At 40.0% G+C, this 18,635-nt stretch overlaps 1 protein-coding gene and 1 long non-coding RNA gene across 2 annotated transcripts in view; one reads left to right on the top strand and one right to left on the bottom strand.

Annotated features, from left to right (window-relative positions):
• Positions 1–855: 855 nt before the first annotated feature.
• Positions 856–14,856, bottom strand: LOC107215234. Its single transcript, XR_001525116.3, has 3 exons — positions 14,410–14,856; positions 11,386–11,656; positions 856–3,541 (listed from the first exon to the last, which is right to left on the bottom strand). It is a non-coding gene; the product is annotated as an uncharacterized LOC107215234 (long non-coding RNA).
• Positions 14,857–15,889: 1,033 nt separating this feature from the next.
• Positions 15,890–18,635, top strand: part of MEOX1 (mesenchyme homeobox 1) — a 7,548-nt gene continuing 4,802 nt past the window's right edge. The window contains exon 1 of the mRNA XM_015651223.2: positions 15,890–17,222. Coding sequence (XP_015506709.1) covers positions 16,769–17,222 — 454 coding nt within the window. The 5' untranslated portion in view covers positions 15,890–16,768. The remainder of the gene's footprint in view (positions 17,223–18,635) is intronic.

Raw genomic sequence — 18,635 nt, 5'->3', positions numbered from 1 at the left:
TGCTGATACTTCTGTGTCTGTAAACCATTTCTCATGCTGCATCCTGAACTTTCTTTCAATCCTAAAAGCTTTCACTGTTCTTCTATGAGAACAAGTTCTCGCTATAAAAAGAGGAAAACAAAACTAATCAGTAAAACCTGAATAGAGGTAAAACTCATCAGCACATGCCCTGCTAATTCTGCAACATAACAAACACAAAGAGAGCCTTTAAAACACTTCACCCTTACCAGATCCCAGTGTACAGATAACTGAACACTTCCAGGGATGGGGCAGCCACAGTTTTTCTGGGCAACCTGTTCCAGTGCCTCACCACCCTCACAGTAAAGAATTTCTTCCTAAAATCTAACCCTCTTCCAGTTTAAAACCACTGCCCCTCCATCTGTCCCCTGACTCCCTGATGCAGAGGGCTGCCCATGTTTCCTGTAGACCCTATTTAGGTGTTGGAAGTCTGCTCTAAGTTCTTCTGGAGCCATAAACACCCATTTTAACCCTCCCAGGTGAGGCTGTGTGTGATGTGCCCCATATTGGCCACTCAGATCACAGCTGATACCAGTGGGCCTGTCATGACACCTAGGAACTTCTCCTTTTGATGGAAATTGGGAATTTTCTTATGAACTTGAGAACACATTGGTCTGTTCATGGTGTCCAGAAGAGTAATACCATCATTTTCATCTCAAAGGGGAATAACCCCAAATCCTTGACTGAGTTCTGAGTCCCAAATCCTTGACTGAGTTACAAATCCAAAGTCATGCATCTCCCCCCTGAAGACTCCCACATCAGGCTGTTGGAGCATTAACCCTAAGGCTCAAGCTTTCTAGTTCATGTCTTTCCAGGCAATTTAAATATACTCTCAAACCAAGGAATAACAGAGCATTTATTTCATGGTTATCAAGCCCCTAAATTAAACAGACATCATTATCACTCCACCAACAATTTAATGCTTGCAGCATGAGGTTATTTCAATTAAGAAAACAACTCAGCTCTGGCTAAATAAATAAGTGATGTCATTCTTCATTCAGGCCTCCAGATTCTTTGGTGTAAAAACTTCCCTTAGGAGAGGTTTTGGGACACGGTGGCTCCTCTGAGACTATTTACATCTCTCAATTTCTCTAATCTCTTCTTCCTTCCTTCCTCCCTTCTATTTCCTTCCCTTTCACTAAAAACTGGCCAGTATTTAACTCTAATGCTTCCAGTCTGCCCAACATGCTTTTAGAATTGGGTGGTTGTTGGTTTCTTGTTTTGTTGGGTTTTTTTTATAACCAGAAATAAGGCTTAATTTAAGGTAATTACTTTCCCATTTGGAGAGTTTTGCTATTTGCAGGGCCTTATTTTTTTCCCTAGTCAAATTAGCAGGAGAAGTTAGTTTTAAAAGTGATAGTTTTCTCCTAAAATTGTTCTTGAGATTAAGGGTAGCGCTCAAAACCCAAAACTTCTCACTCATGTTGAATTTCTGCATGTCTAGAAACAAAAGTAGTGCTATCAGGAAATTATTGAGGGGAGGAAGAGGACAAACAACACCATAGACTTCCAGTGAAAATATATGTGTATTTAAGCCTGATCACCAATTAGTATGGGCTTCCAAATAAATTAATCTTCAAATCAGAGAGGTGTCCAGACTCCTTCTAGGAGCCAAAAATGGGCCAATTGGAAAAGATACTTTTCTCTAGAACTGTTTCTTTTCAGTAACATCTCTAATATGGCATTGAGAAGTCAGAAACAGTCATAAGGATTGAACTTGCACTTGCAGTGGAACAACAGGACTTTGTGGAATGAAAAGTGTTAATAAATGCAAATATTCATTGTCCACTGATAGGAGTAAGTGAATAGGACATCCTTAGTGGGAAAACTGGCATAATTTCAGAATCCAAGCATCATACCCTCAGACAGATCCCTTTCTTCTGTTTGGAGTGTTGTCTGTCTAACTTGTAAGGATTTTAACTAGTTCTTCATTATTTTGGGGGTTTGGAACCTCAAAGGGGCCATTGGATGTGTGCAACTGGTTTGTAGCACAGTCTGAGCTGGCAGTTTGCATGTGAGAAATAAACTCAGCCCACATCCAATTTACTTTTAAGCTACACAGCCCTCAAATCTGTAATTCTGGTCTGGTCAGCAGTGCCATCACCCTGTATTTACTGAAAAACACCACTATTATTTTGAAGTATGTGTTACATATAGACATGCCAATGGACCTTGAATTTACAAACAGTGGAAATATAAATTCTAATATATATTTAGAGTGTAGATAGAATGGCACAGGCCAAATGCATTCATGCAAACATTTTTTATGGGTGGTCTTTAGGGAAATGAGAGTTATGGCAAAATTTATTTGGACCTGGCTCTTCAGGGGGACCTCACACACAAGTCTGGTGAAAGGCTGGTCCAGAAAACTTTTTAAAAAACAAACAAACAAAAAAAAGCCCCAGAAACATAACTAAGAGGAAAGTCATGCCCAAGAGATAACTGTAACTGATATGGATTTCTGTGGAGCTGTACTGATTTTTGATATCTGGCTCCTAAGACAGTATTTAAAGGACAATCACCCAGATTGCATTTCTGTAGTTTAAAAAAAGATCTTCTATGTAAGAAAGGCCAAAAAAGCCATACTAATCAGCCAGAATAAAAACATTTAGGAGTAATAACAGAAGGATTCTTCACATCTGCAGTCCATGGCAATTTAAAATTAGTTAATTTTCAAAAATTTTACTCTGAGTTACTGGGCAGTATACAGACACACTTAGCTCCAAGTATCACATACATAAATGATATGGATGTGAAAGAAATAAATAGAAGTAGAATATAATAAATGTATTGCAATTGTGTAGCAATGTATTTGTTAAGGAAGAAAAGCAGATGGAATATTAGCAAGGCAAATCAGAAAAGTTTAAATGGATCTGAATTACTAAGTCCATTTTGTTTGACTGACCAAAGCCTTGGTTTTGCATCTTAAATTACAATAACTGGCCAGAAAAGAAATTGGGTTTTGTCTTTGATCCTCAGTTAAAGCAGACTGAGAAAATCCCTTCATAATTGGTTAATAGTTCATGGGGCTAAAATTGTTGTTGTAGCACAATCTGTGGGAACAACACAGGAGAAACATTTCCTGCAGAAAGAATGCTGAAGTTTAATTACTACACATCACATGAGGGAGAATTTCAATTTTTAGGGCCCTGTGTTCAGGCAGTTACTAGGTAGCCAGCTTGTAGTGGAATATTGATGCTTTAGTCTAATCTCTGCTGTGCCAGAGAACAGTGGAGGGGCCTCATTCTCATGATGGGGTAGGAGGAATGCTACACATTTCTTAGGTCTTATCATCATGTACATTGCTATGCCAGGCAGTTTAATTAATAACTGTCGACATCTTGTCATTTATCATTACCCAAACAGGAGGGAAGGACCCTTCCATGTGCATGCTGTACAAATAAATTAAAGTTGTCTCCCCCAGTCTCACGGGTTTGCTGCTGTCACTCACTCGTGTTGTCCTTCCTGCAGTTCAAAGAATTGCATCTTATCTTGCTCCCAGGACTGGGCAGCTATTTATGTCCTGTAAAACAAAAGCACATGCAAGCCTGGTGGATAATCAAGCAGCAATACTGCTGGGGAGAATTAAATTATTGAGCTCACCAGAAAACATTTACCACTACATTTTAAATGTACAACAAGGAAGACTCTTCCATGAGCAAAGAAATGTGGAAACACTGCAGTCACATCATGATGTCAAAATAAGCTTTTTCACTGACTTCAAAGGTCATCAGAGCAATTTCTTGTTTTCATATAACAAAGCTAAATACTAACTAGTCCAGTGTAAGTAAATTGCTCATCTTTCTTTGGAATCACATGCAGCATGTAGGAACACTCAGAATGGCTCTGGGTACTATGCAATATTTTGTTTCCAACAGTCAAGCCTAAAAATCTTCCTCTCTGTGAATGCTTTGATTCTTAATAGCAATTTGCAGGAAAAAACAATTCCAACTGAAATGAAAGATGTAGTGTGATAGACACACTTCCAAACACAATCCATTTTTGGTAAATAAAAATAAAAAGTTTATTAGATGTACTCTTTCGTCAGGGACACAGCATGCCAGGGACTGCACACAGAGAAACAGGAGCCCACAGATATTATTATTTAAATTATTTAAGTTTAAAAAAAAAAAACCCAAACTGAACTTTATTTACTCTGTACAATACACTGAATTGTGAGAAATTTTCATGTCAGTTTGTGATTGCAGACAGAGCTCCCTGTGTCTGTCCAAGAGAAATGATGGAGCATCTCTGTGTTCACTCTGCAGGCAGCTCTGGCTGATGGATGGAGCTGCCTCATGCACGGCCCTTGAAGGGCAGCAGGAAGGGATGGACTCCTGCAGGGACTGCCAGAACCTCCCAGGCAGAAGAAGGCTGCTGGCTGCCTTTAAAGAATCATATTAATCTGCAGCTCTCTAAGGTATTTGTTAAAGCCACCAGGATGATTCAGGGCACACTTTGATCAGGAAAACAGTTTAGACAATTGTGGCATATGGCAGTGTGGCCCTGTAAGGTGTCCCAGCTCTGTCTTTAGACTGACCCTACGTGCAGGAGAGCTGCTGCAGCACTGGGAAATATCTCCTTCAAACTTCATGAAGAGAAGACATGCTCAAACACCAACACACAGATAAGTGCAAACAGGAAAACAGTGCACCAGAACTTGTGAGATCCTCTTGTATAAAATGTCTCAGGGACAAAAAGCAACAGGAATGAGATGGACCAAAGGAAAGAGACCTTTCACGTGGCAGCCTGAGCAGAAGCCCAAGGCAGACCTAAGGCTCAGGTGTCAAAGAGCTGAACTGTGAGTGCATTTTAATAATGAGAGATGTGGTAATTCTGGCCCCTTCTGGCTGCAGTAAATTGCTCTGTTTGGCTGGAGCCAAGCTGAAATAGCACGTTGGGCATGCATCAGGAAATTACCTCAGAATATACGAAGCCTCAGGCTCTAGGTGATAAGTAAGGACCCAACAAATTAATCTCATCATCTGCATTCATCTTTGGATGCTGCTCTGTGCCAGGCCACAGTGTGTGGGCTGGGACCTATTTTTTTTCATTTGTCTAACTTAAATTGGTAGTTTGAGTTACTATGATACAAATGTTCTATTCTGTGCTGTCTGCATGGTAGATTGTTCTTACTGAAATAGGAAGAATTATCATGTCATATTTTACAGCCATGAGGACAAATTATTATGAGCCTTCTTTTGTCAACATAAATTATGCAAGTCTGGTGAAGGGAATTTATGGACATCCTCAGTCTATTTTCCTTTAATGGCAAGTATTTTTGTTAATAATTGTAATTTAATTATTTATTATGCCATTCAGAATCCACTCACTTCTACAGCCTATCTCTGAATTGCATTCCTCACTGTATTATTAAGGCCTTTCAAGATCAAAAATCACATCTAAGTGAAATGGAAAAAAAGAGTTGCCTTAGACTCATGACTGGAACTTAGGTATTCTTTTTAAAAAACAAAAGAAAGGAAAAAAACCCCACATTTCTTCAAATTACTTTATAGAGAACAATCCACCCTTCATTTCAAATAATACATTTCTTTTTCCAAAATATGTCAGTAAATTTTACTGTCCTCTGTATGCTTCAGTGGCAGAAAGAACAGAATCATTACAAGTATCCCTTTTATCCCTGACACATACAGTGACTCTACTGCAGACAGAAGGAGGACAGGCAAACCCTTCTTTTACCTGTATTCTGTATTTCTTGTGTTCATTTTAGAGACAGCAAATGGAGGATTTGGGTGTTTTCTCCAAACATATTATTTATCCTGAAAACTTAATTCTTTAAGGCACAGGAAGACCAATTTGTGTGCATTTTTTAGACTCTGATAAATTACTGAATATGTGCTCAAGACACAAAGACCCCACAGATTACTGTGAGAAATAATCCTTCTATTGCAATATCAGTAATATTATTATTTTATTAGAAAATATTATTTTCTAATCCTTGGCACATGATAAAAATCATTACAATAATCAGAGGAGAATATATGGAATACATTTCATTTTCTAGCTCTTTCTCTTTGTTCTGCAAACAGTAGCTAACAATCTATTTAGTAACTCATCCCTGAATGGTGGTTACACATGACAGGTGCACCAGAAGTTAATTTTCTGTTTGTCTCTACTTTCTAGAAAAGGGGAAATTATTCCTCTTAAAAAATAAAGATTAAATCTAAGGCATGCACAGTGGGAGTACAAGTGCTTTTTACTGGTACAAACACATGAATATTTCTATTGTAAGACTCTATTTGTTTAGTTTCTTCTACCCTTTATATTTGGTAACAGATTTTTACTTCACAAAACTGCTGAAAGAAATGCCTCTCAAATAAGAACACCCTGCTGGTATAAGCCCAGGGAAGGAGGCTTCCAGGCAAAAGTCTGTGGCAGATGACACAGAAGAAAAAAAGGGGTTTTCTTGTGCCAGTGTTGTATTGCTGGATATAGGAGAGAGAGTTTGTGGCAGAATTCTGTCTGAAACATCCCTCAATATTTTACTCTGGTATGAAAGCCACAGTCTGTATAGCTCTGCTTTGGGCAAATACAGAATTTCCTGCCTTCCACACTGTGCTGGATTCCTTAGACATGCTAACTGCCTAAGAAGAAACAGTAGCAGAGAGCAAATTCCAAAAGAGAAAGACTCTGTGCAGCATTAACTCTGTTGGAAACCTAGGAGATTGAAAAATGTACCATTACCTATCATAATTCAGGCAAAACCCCAACCTCACAGTGATCTGAAGGCCTAGGACTGACTCCTGTGGTCAGAAGATGGACTTTGGGGAGAGGCAATTCTCACTCCTGCAAACACAGATCCAAAGTTGGTCAAGGTATGAGAACTTACAAACAGAAGATGATTTTTTCTTTGTTTCTATGGTTAAAAGAAGTGTAACACTTTAAACTAGGGACAATTCTTCATGTTCTAAATGAAATTCAATGTGTTCATGCATATTTGGATGGTTAAACAAATTGAAGCATAAAATGTTCTCTATTTCTGTACACTGGGTGAGGCAAAGCTACAAACTTAAAAGTTTATTTTTAAAGTGGCCCTTAAAATCTATACACACTAGGATTTAGTCCATGATCCCCTACTGATGATACATAAACCAAATTGATTTCTAGATGGCCTTCCAATGTTAAAGTGATAATGAAGGTGGATAGTTATTCCATCTATGAAAGTCCAAAGCTCTGTGGCACAGATTTCTACACTTTGGCTACAAGGCCAGAGACAAATGCATTTTTGTAAGGAAAGAGGAGAGAGAAGCTCAGAAACTGATTTATTCCTTAGCCTGTACAAGACCATAACACTTCAAAATTGTCACTGAAATAATGACTGCAGCTATAGGGACTAGAATTCAAATATTAGGAAAATAAGTTTGTTTTCTAATTCTCTGGGCAAGGGAAGAATTCAGGCTTAGCTTATGCTTGCTACCCTTTTGTTTACACTTCTGTTTGCTGAAATACCCTGCACCAGCCTTGTACTGGTGTGTCTTGGTCATCTGCCAGTCACCCACTGGGGTCACCATGACATCTCAGAAAACACCAAACTGGTGAATTCTCAAAGTTTGCTCCCTGCTCCAGGATCATGTTGGTAGAACACTCTATCCTCTGCATTGTTCCTCCTCTTGGCTCAGCTCCTGGGAGGGGACCAGGAGAGCCAGAGGCTGGGGACACTCCCTCAGGGCTGCTTCTCTTGAATGACAACCCAGCCAGTTTGGCTTCAGCAAAAATTCCTGCCTTCAAACCCTAATTACGGTGCTGGCACAGCACTCTGAGTGGTTTTTCTAATTGTTTGTATTTATTTGCAAAGTCTCTACTGCACAGGGTCCTGTGATAAATATAATTCCACTCATGGCTAATTCGATGCTTTTTTGGGGGTAGAAGGGAGAGTAATTTCATGGTAAACCATAATTACTAGTACAAGAACTACCTTAATTACCAATCCAATCTGAGGGAGTAGCTGAGGCTTGAATCAGCCTAATTAAAATTCTACTTGTTCATAATAAATAAGTGGTAATTACTAATTAGACCTAGCCTACAGTATTCTAAAAGCGTGAATTTAATGTCAGTTTGTGTTTAATTTTGGCCATTTCCTACTTGCCCTGGAATGACAGCCCAGCACAGAACTGAACAGAGCAGATAGCTGAGGCCTTTAAGTCTTCTCCTGCTGTTGGCTTCTAGTGGCAGAACAGACAACTTGATAAGACAATTTATCACTGTTGAGTGCTGAGCTCCTGAATATCTAATTCCAGCTGTAGGTGTAACACAGACACCTCCAGCTATATGGTGGAAATCATGGGAAAATCCTTTTAGCTTTCAGGTCCCTGTTTCCCACCTTTTCTGATGAAACCACATTCATTTGCATGTTAAAAATGTCTTATGATTTGGGTCATTCATGGCTAGAAACCAGGGTTTCTGATTGCTGCCAAATAAAAAAGAGGAATATTATTACAATATCCTGATAGCTTGGCTCCAGCTGTTTATCAAATATGTATTTAATCACAAGCATAAATCACATTCTGCCTGCAAGGAGGCTGAAAGGGGCAGCCTCTCCTCCCAGGCACCAGGGACAGGACAGCAGGACACAGCCTTAACCTGCACCAGGGGAGGTCTAGGCTGGACATGAGGGAGAATTTCTTCACAGAAAGGGTGATTAGACCTTGGAAGCCCAGGGATGTGGTGGAATCACCATCCCTGGATGTGTTTAAGGAAGGCCTGGACGTGGCACTCTGCTGTGCTTTAGCTGATGAGGTGCTGTTGGGTCCCAGGCTGGACTCAGAGGCCTTTTCCACCCTCACTGATTCTGTGCTAGCAGAAGTGTATCTCCCACTCTTCTTCCCACATTTTACTGACCTACAGAACTGAGATACTTCTGTAGGCCTGAAACAACACCAGCAAACATAAACAAAGCATCATAAAAGTATTTCTTCCATGGTTTCCCCTCTTATTTGTTTTTCTAAGAACTCACTAGTTGCTAATGGGAATATTATGTTAGACCTACAAACACATTCTAACTTCTGGTTGATGCATGTGTTCAGCAGATTTGACAAATAGAACATTATAGTAATAAAAATTCAGTCAAAGATTTTTCATTTCCAGTGAACCTTACCAGTCTACTGATCTTTACCACTAATGGGGAACTGAGGATTTGTTAATTACATCTTGCATAGGTACAGCAGCTTTGTATCTTAAAGAGTCCCCTAAAAAACATGAGTAAGAAGCAACAGTGGGAATAAGAAAAGGAATGCTGTGGCATCAACCTGATCTTGCAGGGCTCTCTCTGATGACTGAGGGTGATGTTAACCAGCCAGACTGACTGGCCAAGAGACAAATATCCAACTCAAACCCAAATGCCAGGGTGTTTCAATCTGTCAGGAGCCCCATATCCTCCTAGCTACAGCTGGTCACAGTGTCATACAGACTTTGGAATCAGTAGCTCCTCTTTGCCCCATTTTTATTTTTTTTCCTTTTTTTTTTTTTTTCCAATTTTGAGTCCTTCAGAAATAAATAGAATTCCTTGGGTTTTGGGTTTTTTTTTTAGATCAGCTTCTGTTCTCATAGCTTCTGGGCAAATACTTCCTTATTTGCTAGAGGGCTTAAGGCCCTGGGAACCCAGCAAGGGGCAAGTGGAGGAGCTGCTCACACTCTTTCTTACCAAACTAAAAATCACTTTTTCTATCAATCAAACCCTACATGAGGCCTCCTCCAACTTACAGGCTCCTCACCTTTGTGCCATGATCCTGCCAGTCACTGTCATGGCAACCACAGAGACCATTCCAGCTGAAGAAACTGCTAATTTCTGGGGGGGAGCCACTTGCTTGACACTTTAAAAAATAAAACATCCACTAGAAAAATTTTACCTTTTTTTTGTTTGTTTTTTTTAATCATGCATGGAACTAAAAAGAGCAAGACATGTAGTACTCAAGAAAATGTGAAAATCAAATTTTTTCTCCATAAACCATAACTGTTGCATCCTGAGTCACAGCAGGAACCATGGTGCCTCACTGTCTTTGAGCACCAAACCACAGGAGTGACTGTCACAGTCACCTTCTAGCACAGAATTCTGTTCCTCGCACACATTTCTCCCACAATAGCAACAGCCCAATGACCAGAGGAAAATTAACATCTCCCCTTACCCCCAGACAACAATCTGGCAAAAACACTTCTAATTTGCTGCAGGGCCCTGCGTTGTATAAGTTATAAAATAAAACCAAATGAGGAAAGAGCCACAAGGCAAGGACTACAACCAGGGAGAAGGGAAGCATAAATTCAGCAAACCTTGGGAGAGCCTTGTCCCTGCACCCAAAGGCCCCACAAGACTCAGGGAGTTTGGATCTGCCCCCACTCCTGAGCTTGCCCTTGTTCTATCACAAAAAGGAGTCTCCAAAATTCTCTTTTCATAAATCCTGAGCTGTCCTGTCTGAAGCCAGGATTTCCCTCCTCCTCTGCCATGAGCTGCAGTGTGGGGTGTCTGACCTTGTGTGCTTCTGTTGTTTCTACACCTCAGCATTGGCCTTTCCTACAAGAACAGCTGGGAATTCATCAACAGCTCCCTGTGCCAGGCGTGGGTTTCCTTCACACAAAGGGGCTCCTCGCTGCTTTCTCTTGCCCCTCAGCTGGAAGCTCCATCATGAGGGTTGGGCAAGCAAATCCTGCCCAGGGGCTGTGGAACAGACTGTGGAAAATCCATGGAAATTCACAGATTCACCAAGCAGTGGACAGATGATGCAATTCAGGTGGTTTTTGTTTTGATTTCTTTTTTTAATTATTTTTTATGTAAACCAAAAGAATAATGGAGGTCCTTGAGAAAGCATCTTCACACTTTTAGCCTTTTACTATTTTATTTTATTTTATTTTATTTTATTTTATTTTATTTTATTTTATTTTATTTTATTTTATTTTATTTTATTTNTTTTATTTTATTTTATTTTATTTTATTTTATTTTATTTTATTTTATTTTATTTTATTTTATTTTATTTTATTTTATTTCTAAGTGGAAGGAGGGGAGGGGGAAGGCACTGTTTTCTTTATACCTCAGACACAACTTCCCAGTTTTTTCTTTAGCCAGAATTGCAGGTAGACATCTCCACCTCGTGGTGTGAAAATAAAGTACCTTTTGAAAATTTCTAAATTGCTATTTCATGCAAAGGCAGCAGGCTAAAATGATTTCTTTAAATTATTTTCCAAAGCAAAGTGTGCTCGTGAGCAGCACACTTACACAAAAATTCAGGGAGGAAAAAGGTTTTATAGACTATTGGCTACATATAAACCAATGAGTTTATATATGATAATGAATGATTATCATATATAAGGTGATATGATGATGAATCATGTAACATGAGGATGCTGCATTCACTTACCCTTTCTGTATGCAAAGATCCATATGCTGCACATCAGGAACAGTTTTCTGGAGCTTTGGAACTTCGTGGAGGACAGATCATCAGGTAATGCAGCAATGAAAATTTGGTTCAAGGCTTAGGCTACAGAGAAACACCTCGAGGGAGGCCAGCACATAACCTCTGCTCTCAAAACCTCCATCCCTCAGGACCTCTATTTCCAGGACAGAAGCTGACAGTAAATTCACTTCTCATGGGTTGCATATCTTACAGTGTTCCAAAACCAGTGAAATTCCTGCAATGAAAAGAGAACCATAGTTACATTGCATTTAAAAATGTACCAATAGAGGGAGATACTCCACCATAACAATTAGTTCCTTCACAGCAGAACTTCCTGGAAAAGAGAATTTAAACTGAACAGAAACAGGTCGTTGTTGTTCTAGTTCTAAGGTGTAATACAACACAATGTGTTCTGTGATTTCAGAATTCCCTAAGAAAATGGCACCTGACTGAACTTTAATTACTAGACAGAATCACATAGGACACCTTTTATATTGGAATTTACTCTGATCTCTTCAAAACATTCTGTGGCTACATTCCACATAATAATAACTTAATGAATGTTTTTATAATTTAGGCAAAAAAAAAAATCCTTTACAGTCAACAATTCTGGCTCCTCTAAAAATCCTTTACAAAATTTTCATTTAATTGCCTTTAATTAAACTAGCCCCACTGAAGGAGATGAAAGAGCACAATGGTAAAGGCACTGGCAAAGGGTGATCTCAAGAGAAGTAGTGCAGACCTCTTGGCACTGAAGAAATGTAGAAGTTTATCACTTGTCAGATAATCCAACAAACTTATTTATTAGAATCTCCAGAAACATATGGGACTCTTAACACAGCAAAAATTCAAAATGAAAATGTTGCATTCTGATCTGCCTCAAAATATATGAACCACAAGCTGAATTCTAAGTGTAGATTTGCTAATCCATATCCACAAAAACTGGTTTAAAAGGCTGAGTGTTCTGTTCCCCTCTGTTCCTTGGGGATGCATGATTCCTGTTTCATGTCATCTGATGAAAAGAACAGAGAAGTTTTGCAACCTGCCAAAAGCTGAGCTAATTTCGTGTTTTTCAAACTATTTGCCAGTCAAACTCTGTGTTCCTTTGCTGAACTTACAAAATATTCTTCATCAAGAGAAAGTTTCTGCTGCCTTGGACCTTGTTAAGGACATTCAGCTCTCCATGAAATAGCTACAACAGCATGCACAACATAAAGACAGGAATCATTAAAAAAAAAGATGATTTATCAAAATTTTTGGCAAATGGTTTTTCCTGTCTTAAGGATTAATGTTGTAGCTGAGACACTACTTGCTTTTATGACCTTTCAAGGGAGGGATATTCCTCATCTTTACACGGTACAGGGCCTCAAATCCACAAAAAGAACTTCAAGAGGAGAGACGAGCAAGGAATACAGAAGTTGTGTCTAGACTTGCAAGCCAAGATCTTTGCTCCTTTAGCACACAGCTGCTGAAAAAACAGAACATGCTTTGCTTCCTGTAATTGTTAAATTTCACTCAATATTATAAATATGTTTCTATTTGCATTCATACTCACTTCTTAACAGTAGAGAGAAACCAAAAGACAATGTTTTAAACAAATAGTGTAAAAAAAATCCCAATTAAGTGGGAAGATAGCCAAGGTACATGAAAAACCTGTATGCATCTACCCATCCTAGAATTTATTGTGTCTAATTTCCCAATTTCAATGACAGCAGGACCTTTTGGTTTGGTTTTTTTTTAGAGTTTCATGTCAATTTTTTATAAACAAAACATTATGTAACATTACAGCAGCTTCCAGCTAGTATTTTTTTCTTTTATTATTTCTGCAAACTTAAAGCTGACCCCCTCTTTCTTCTGCTTTTTGCTTCTACTGCTCTCTGTAAGATAAATAATTTAGATTATTTATATAATAAAGATAAATCCTAAGATAAATTATCATGTAAGTGTCTCTTCCACTTCTTGATGTTTCCTCTACCTGAAGCAGGATTTCTCTTTTTTTTTCCTTCACTACTGTGAAGTCATCATATTTAATCCCAGAAATATTGACTTAGTGCTAAGGGAAACATTATCATTAAATTAGAAATGCTGGTGGTGGTGATGCCCAGCTGCAGAGCAAGGCAGACACTCCAGCTCAGCACGTTTTAGGTAAAAGTCTTTGGAGCCAAAAGCATTATTTACTCACTTAACTTCAGATATTCATTATACGACTGCAGATGGAGGAGCTGATTGTTTGGCATCTTCTCTTCAACACTATTTCTCTGACATTACATATAAATTTGTGCTTCAAAATTCCCTACAAATTGACTGAAAACTTGTTCTTAGAAGTTTAGGGAGAAGAGAGATAAAGGTATCATACAACTGTGACATCACTGTTACAAAATAGCCGCTTTTTAATTTATTTCTTTTTAAGAAGGAACGCAGACTTCCTCTCTAAATCTTCTCCTTCAAATTATCAAAAACTTAATACTGATTTCCTGCAAATACAGGCCTTTTAAACTCGACTAATCTGTCATATGAAATTACATCAAAATGCAAGTTAACACTTCATGACATTTTGTGCAATATCTGATGTCTTTTAATAGCACTCTTTAATCACGTGGCTCTTTACCTTTCGTTGGTAGGAGATAAATTTTCCTGCCTCTATTACTCTAAGCTTTACACTTCTTATATTCTTTTATTCTTCCAGAAAGACTGAGAACACTATTGAAATGTTCAATATGATAGATGCTTGGCAGTTCCTCCCCAGCTCTCCCAGTGCTGGAGCTCTCCCTTCTCCCGTCTCTCCTCTCCCTTCTCCCTTCTCCCCTTCTCCCTTCTCTCCTCCACAGGTTCTTGCTGTGGTTGTCCTTGTCCCTTCTCCAGCTCTCCTGCCCTCTGCTGTCTCTGCTCCTCACCTGCGGAGATCCCAGAATGGACAGATAAAAACCTCCAAGATAAATCTGTCTCCCCGCCTTCAGCTGCTTACGGCAGCGCCCCTCACAAACCCACCTCCATCCGTGCCATTTTTCCCATGCGTTTTTCAGTGCTTGACCGCAGAGATGTTGATTTTACGAAGGTTAAAGGTGGCTGCCTCAGCCAACAAACGGGGTTTAGCGGGAGGGGATGGCTGCTGTTGTTTCAGGAGTGAAGTGTCACGGAGGTGCCGCGGCCCCCGCTGAGGCGCGAGTGACAGCGGCAGCTGCCCGGGCTGCGGAGCCCCGCGGGACCGCAGGGTTCCCACGTCGGGAAAAGCCACCCCGGTCCTTTTCCCACAGCTGAAGCTGCAGGAACAGCGGGGAGAGCTCCCTTAGAAATCGGGGCCCGAGCAGCCTAAACTGGAACGGGATGTGTGAGGGCTCAGGCAGGCCCTGCTCGGGCCTGAGGGGATTCCTGGCTGCAGGCCCAAAGCTGATCCTGGGCCCGGTGAGCCTGAGGGACAATCCTGCTTTCTCTTCTATCCCTGCAAGGACAAATGTCTCCTGATTAAATAGATCTTTTTCTAGACTGAAAACCAGACTTAGTCTGAATTCACACAAACACCGAGTAACTCCTATAAGTGAAGCGTTTTATATATATAACAACACACACACAGAACATAAATTAAATATTCTGCATTGGCAAAACCTTCTGGACTCTGACATAGATTCTGCCAATGCCTGAGACATTTGCAGCATTCACAAATTCATCATAGCCTGGCCTTTAAGAAAAAGAGCAGTCTGAGGGTCTTCCTCCTGCCTGTGAATATGAAATGCTTTTAAATGTTTACTGTTTAATGCAACAGAGCAACAGATTTAAGTATTTAGGTGAGTTCTTCCTAGAGAATGAATTAGAGCAACAGATTTAAGTATTTAGGTGAGTTCTTCCTAGAGAATGAATTAGCTATCAGATATTGACTATTCTGCATGAAAAAATAGATTCCTGTGATAGAAAGGAATTCAATGTTCTTTTTCAGAAGGATCTAAACTAAAATAATTTGATTTCCTGGAAAAGGCCAAGTTCTAAAAACCAACAGATATAACAGGATAAATATATTCCCCACCTCACCCAGATTCCATGAAATTTTACAATTCTGAACTATACAAAACCCAAAATAACATATCACTTCAGCTCCTGTGAAAAATGAAGACCTCACATCTGTTAAATCTCTGTGCTCCTGAGAAAACCCAGCAGCAGTGGTGGGAGAAGGGAAGGAGGCACACACAACGTGGAGCAAGGCCTGGGGGACATTTGAAATGGTTGTAAGCAGATTCTGGAAACATGGAACACGTACACATATAAATTGTCATTAAAAATATGGAGAACAACCTTGAGAGGAGTTGCATAGAAGGGTTTGGGGGCATTCTCAGCTGCCATACAAAAAGGGATTGAGAACAGATTCCCTGTTAATGTCTTCTCTGCTGGGATGGCTCTAGGGTCTAAAAAATCTGCTTTCTGTTAGGAAAAACTATAAAATGTTCAACAAAAGATTAACAATGTCTTTCATTGGTATAAAATCAGGAGAGTTCCTTGCAGGAGGGTGTGTTGAAAATTCCCTAGAAAGTAGAATATAGAAAGAATAACTGTCACTGGCAGCAAACTCCAACTCTCAGCAAATACATGTGTTACAAATCTAACTAAACAATCAAACATCATTCAAAGCCTTGCATGTGTGTACAAACCAGGTTGAATAATTTTTTTTTAACCTTAGGATTGGGCATTAAATTATACATAATTAGTGGAGTTCTTTCTTACTTCTATTTCCCACTTTAGTTCTTGAATCTGGTATCTATTGAATCCTGTTTTAGGGCTTTTTCTAAACCCAAGATGGAGAATTTTGTTAACAGTGCAATAAAAATAACTTCATAGTGTTACAAGGAAACATTAAAGACTTTTTTGTGCGCTGCTCTTTCCCTTAAAAAAAAAAAAATACAGACATTGTTTCTTTAAAAGGCTCCATCTGCAAATCCCATTAGATGTGCATATAAGGTTTCAGATGATTAATAGCTGCCTGCTTTGCTTTGGTTGGAGGGGCTGAGGGTATGTGTGTTAACCCCTCCCTCCCCTCACTCACATTTCACTTCACAAACTTGTCACTGTCTCCCCAGCACAGTATTTAAAAAGTGTTTCACTCATGCCCAGCACTTCACAGGGAAGCAACTCATGGCAATCCCTGCAGAAATCTGGTAGCTCCAGTCAGGGCAATGAAGACCTTTAGAACTAGAGTTCCTGAAGTAGCAAACCTGCAACAGCATCAAACCCACAAGCAAACTGTTGTTTAGGGAGGAGATCTATTCTGTAAAATTTGGAAGAGTTTCCCTCTTTCTTCTGCTTTTGAAGGCTGAGCTGTCACCAGCCAGGAGCACTGAGGTGTGGACAGGACTGGAAGCAGATGGATCCCAGCAGCAGCAGCTGCATGCGCAGCCCACAGCCTCCCACCCTGCTCTGGGGGTGTGTGAGGAGCTCCCCCACCGACCTGAGCACAGCTCCAGGGCTCAGCCACTATTCAGCAGCAGCACCATTCTCCTTCCAGCAAAAATCAGATTTTGCTGCTTACTCCGATTTCTCAGCCTCCTGCCTGGTGACAGCTCCCCACAGCTTTCCACAGGAGGAGCGGGCACTTGTGGAGCAGCACCCCTCATTCCAGCACTCTGACTGGCACCTGGCAGCAACTGAGGCCAGAAGAGGAATAAATCCAGGACTGGCCTTGGCTTCTGGAGAGTCAGAGAGCAGCAGCCCCAGCCTTGTGAGTGGGGCTGTGGGTGAGGATGAAGATGATGAGGCACCAGCAAATCCTACAAGTGACTGTGAGAAAAAGCCACCCAAAAGGAAAAAGGAAAGCTCAGGTAGGTGATGTGAAATCAGGGTTGTGATAGAGTGCAGGAGATGGAATGAGAACACCTGGTGAGACTGGGAGTTAAGAAAGAAAGCTGATGAGCAAAAATTTCATAATACTTGACCGGGGCAACTTTAGACAGTAACATCACTGTAACTAACTGTCTCATTCTTATTCTGGTCTTTGTATTTCACTCCTGCAGATCTTGGGTGCTGAACTAGGCATTTCACTCACCAGCACAATTTGCTGTCACTGAACAGGAATCACATGGCATGTACACACAGAACTGAAAGTCCTGGGATGTGGAATTATACATTCACACCTGCCATTTGTCTGTGCAAGAGAGAATGGCAGAGAGCAAAGATCCCTCATCTTGAGCTGCCTGTGGTAGTTGGAGATGTCATACTAGGAATTTGACATCTCATTTTATGGGAAGAAGTACAAGAGGCAAGGTCTTCCTTTAAATATAAATTCTATTTGGTTGCACTAAATGTTAAATATTTTAACCTCAAAACAGGAGGTGCTAAAAGCTTGCCTATCAGTACAATGTCCAAAAATGCAGAAAATGTATATGGTTTTCATGGTGTCATCCTGGCTAGCAAAACACATTCTTTCTACAGTGTAAATATCAATAATTTCATAGTTATACAAACTCTAACTTGCTGATATCTCAGATCCAGATCTGTGAAATATGCATAAAATTGTTTTTTCTTAAGGAAGCTGTTAAAATTTAAGATGCCATAGCATTCAAGCATACAAGCTACAGTGTAATTTTTTCCCACAGCCCTGCTCCCAAGTGGAGAATATTTTCCAGTAGCCCCATTTCACAGGCAGAAGATGCATGGATAAAAATATTAATTGATTGACTTCTAGGCTTTGCAGACATTTATAGAATTTAAGTTCATTTATACTGAAAAAGGATGTTAAGGCAAAATTTTATCAAATGCAAAGAAGTTTAAATAAAGTAATTATTTAAAAAGTGAGCAACACTTTCATTAAAACATCAGCTAGTCACAGGTAAACAGCAGATTTCAGCTTATTCACATTAGAGGGATATCTTTATCCTTAAAGAGACTGATTCCAAAGCACATCTCCCTGTTTCAAGAAGAAAAAGGTGCCTTTATTCTCTCTTACTACTTTGCATTTTCTTTTCATACCTGCTGCTGTCCCCTACACTCTTCATTTCAGGGAGCTGTAAGCAACAACATCCCTGAGAGGTCTTTAGTGAGCACTGCAGCCCTGGGGAGAGGCAGCTGTTAAATTCAATCCAGCACTGAAGCTGGTTGGGATCCTGGAAGGAGACACACTCCTTGGGGAGACACACATCTGCCTTTGATTCCTAAGCAGCATCTTTTTTCCCTTCCCTTCCCTTCCCTTCCCTTCCCTTCCCTTCCCTTCCCTTCCCTTCCCTTCCCTTCCCTTC

The sequence above is a fragment of the Parus major genome, chromosome 27 (genome assembly GCF_001522545.3).
Source record: "Parus major isolate Abel chromosome 27, Parus_major1.1, whole genome shotgun sequence".
NCBI lineage: Eukaryota > Metazoa > Chordata > Aves > Passeriformes > Paridae > Parus > Parus major.
This window is presented reverse-complemented; position numbering and strand designations above follow the sequence as displayed.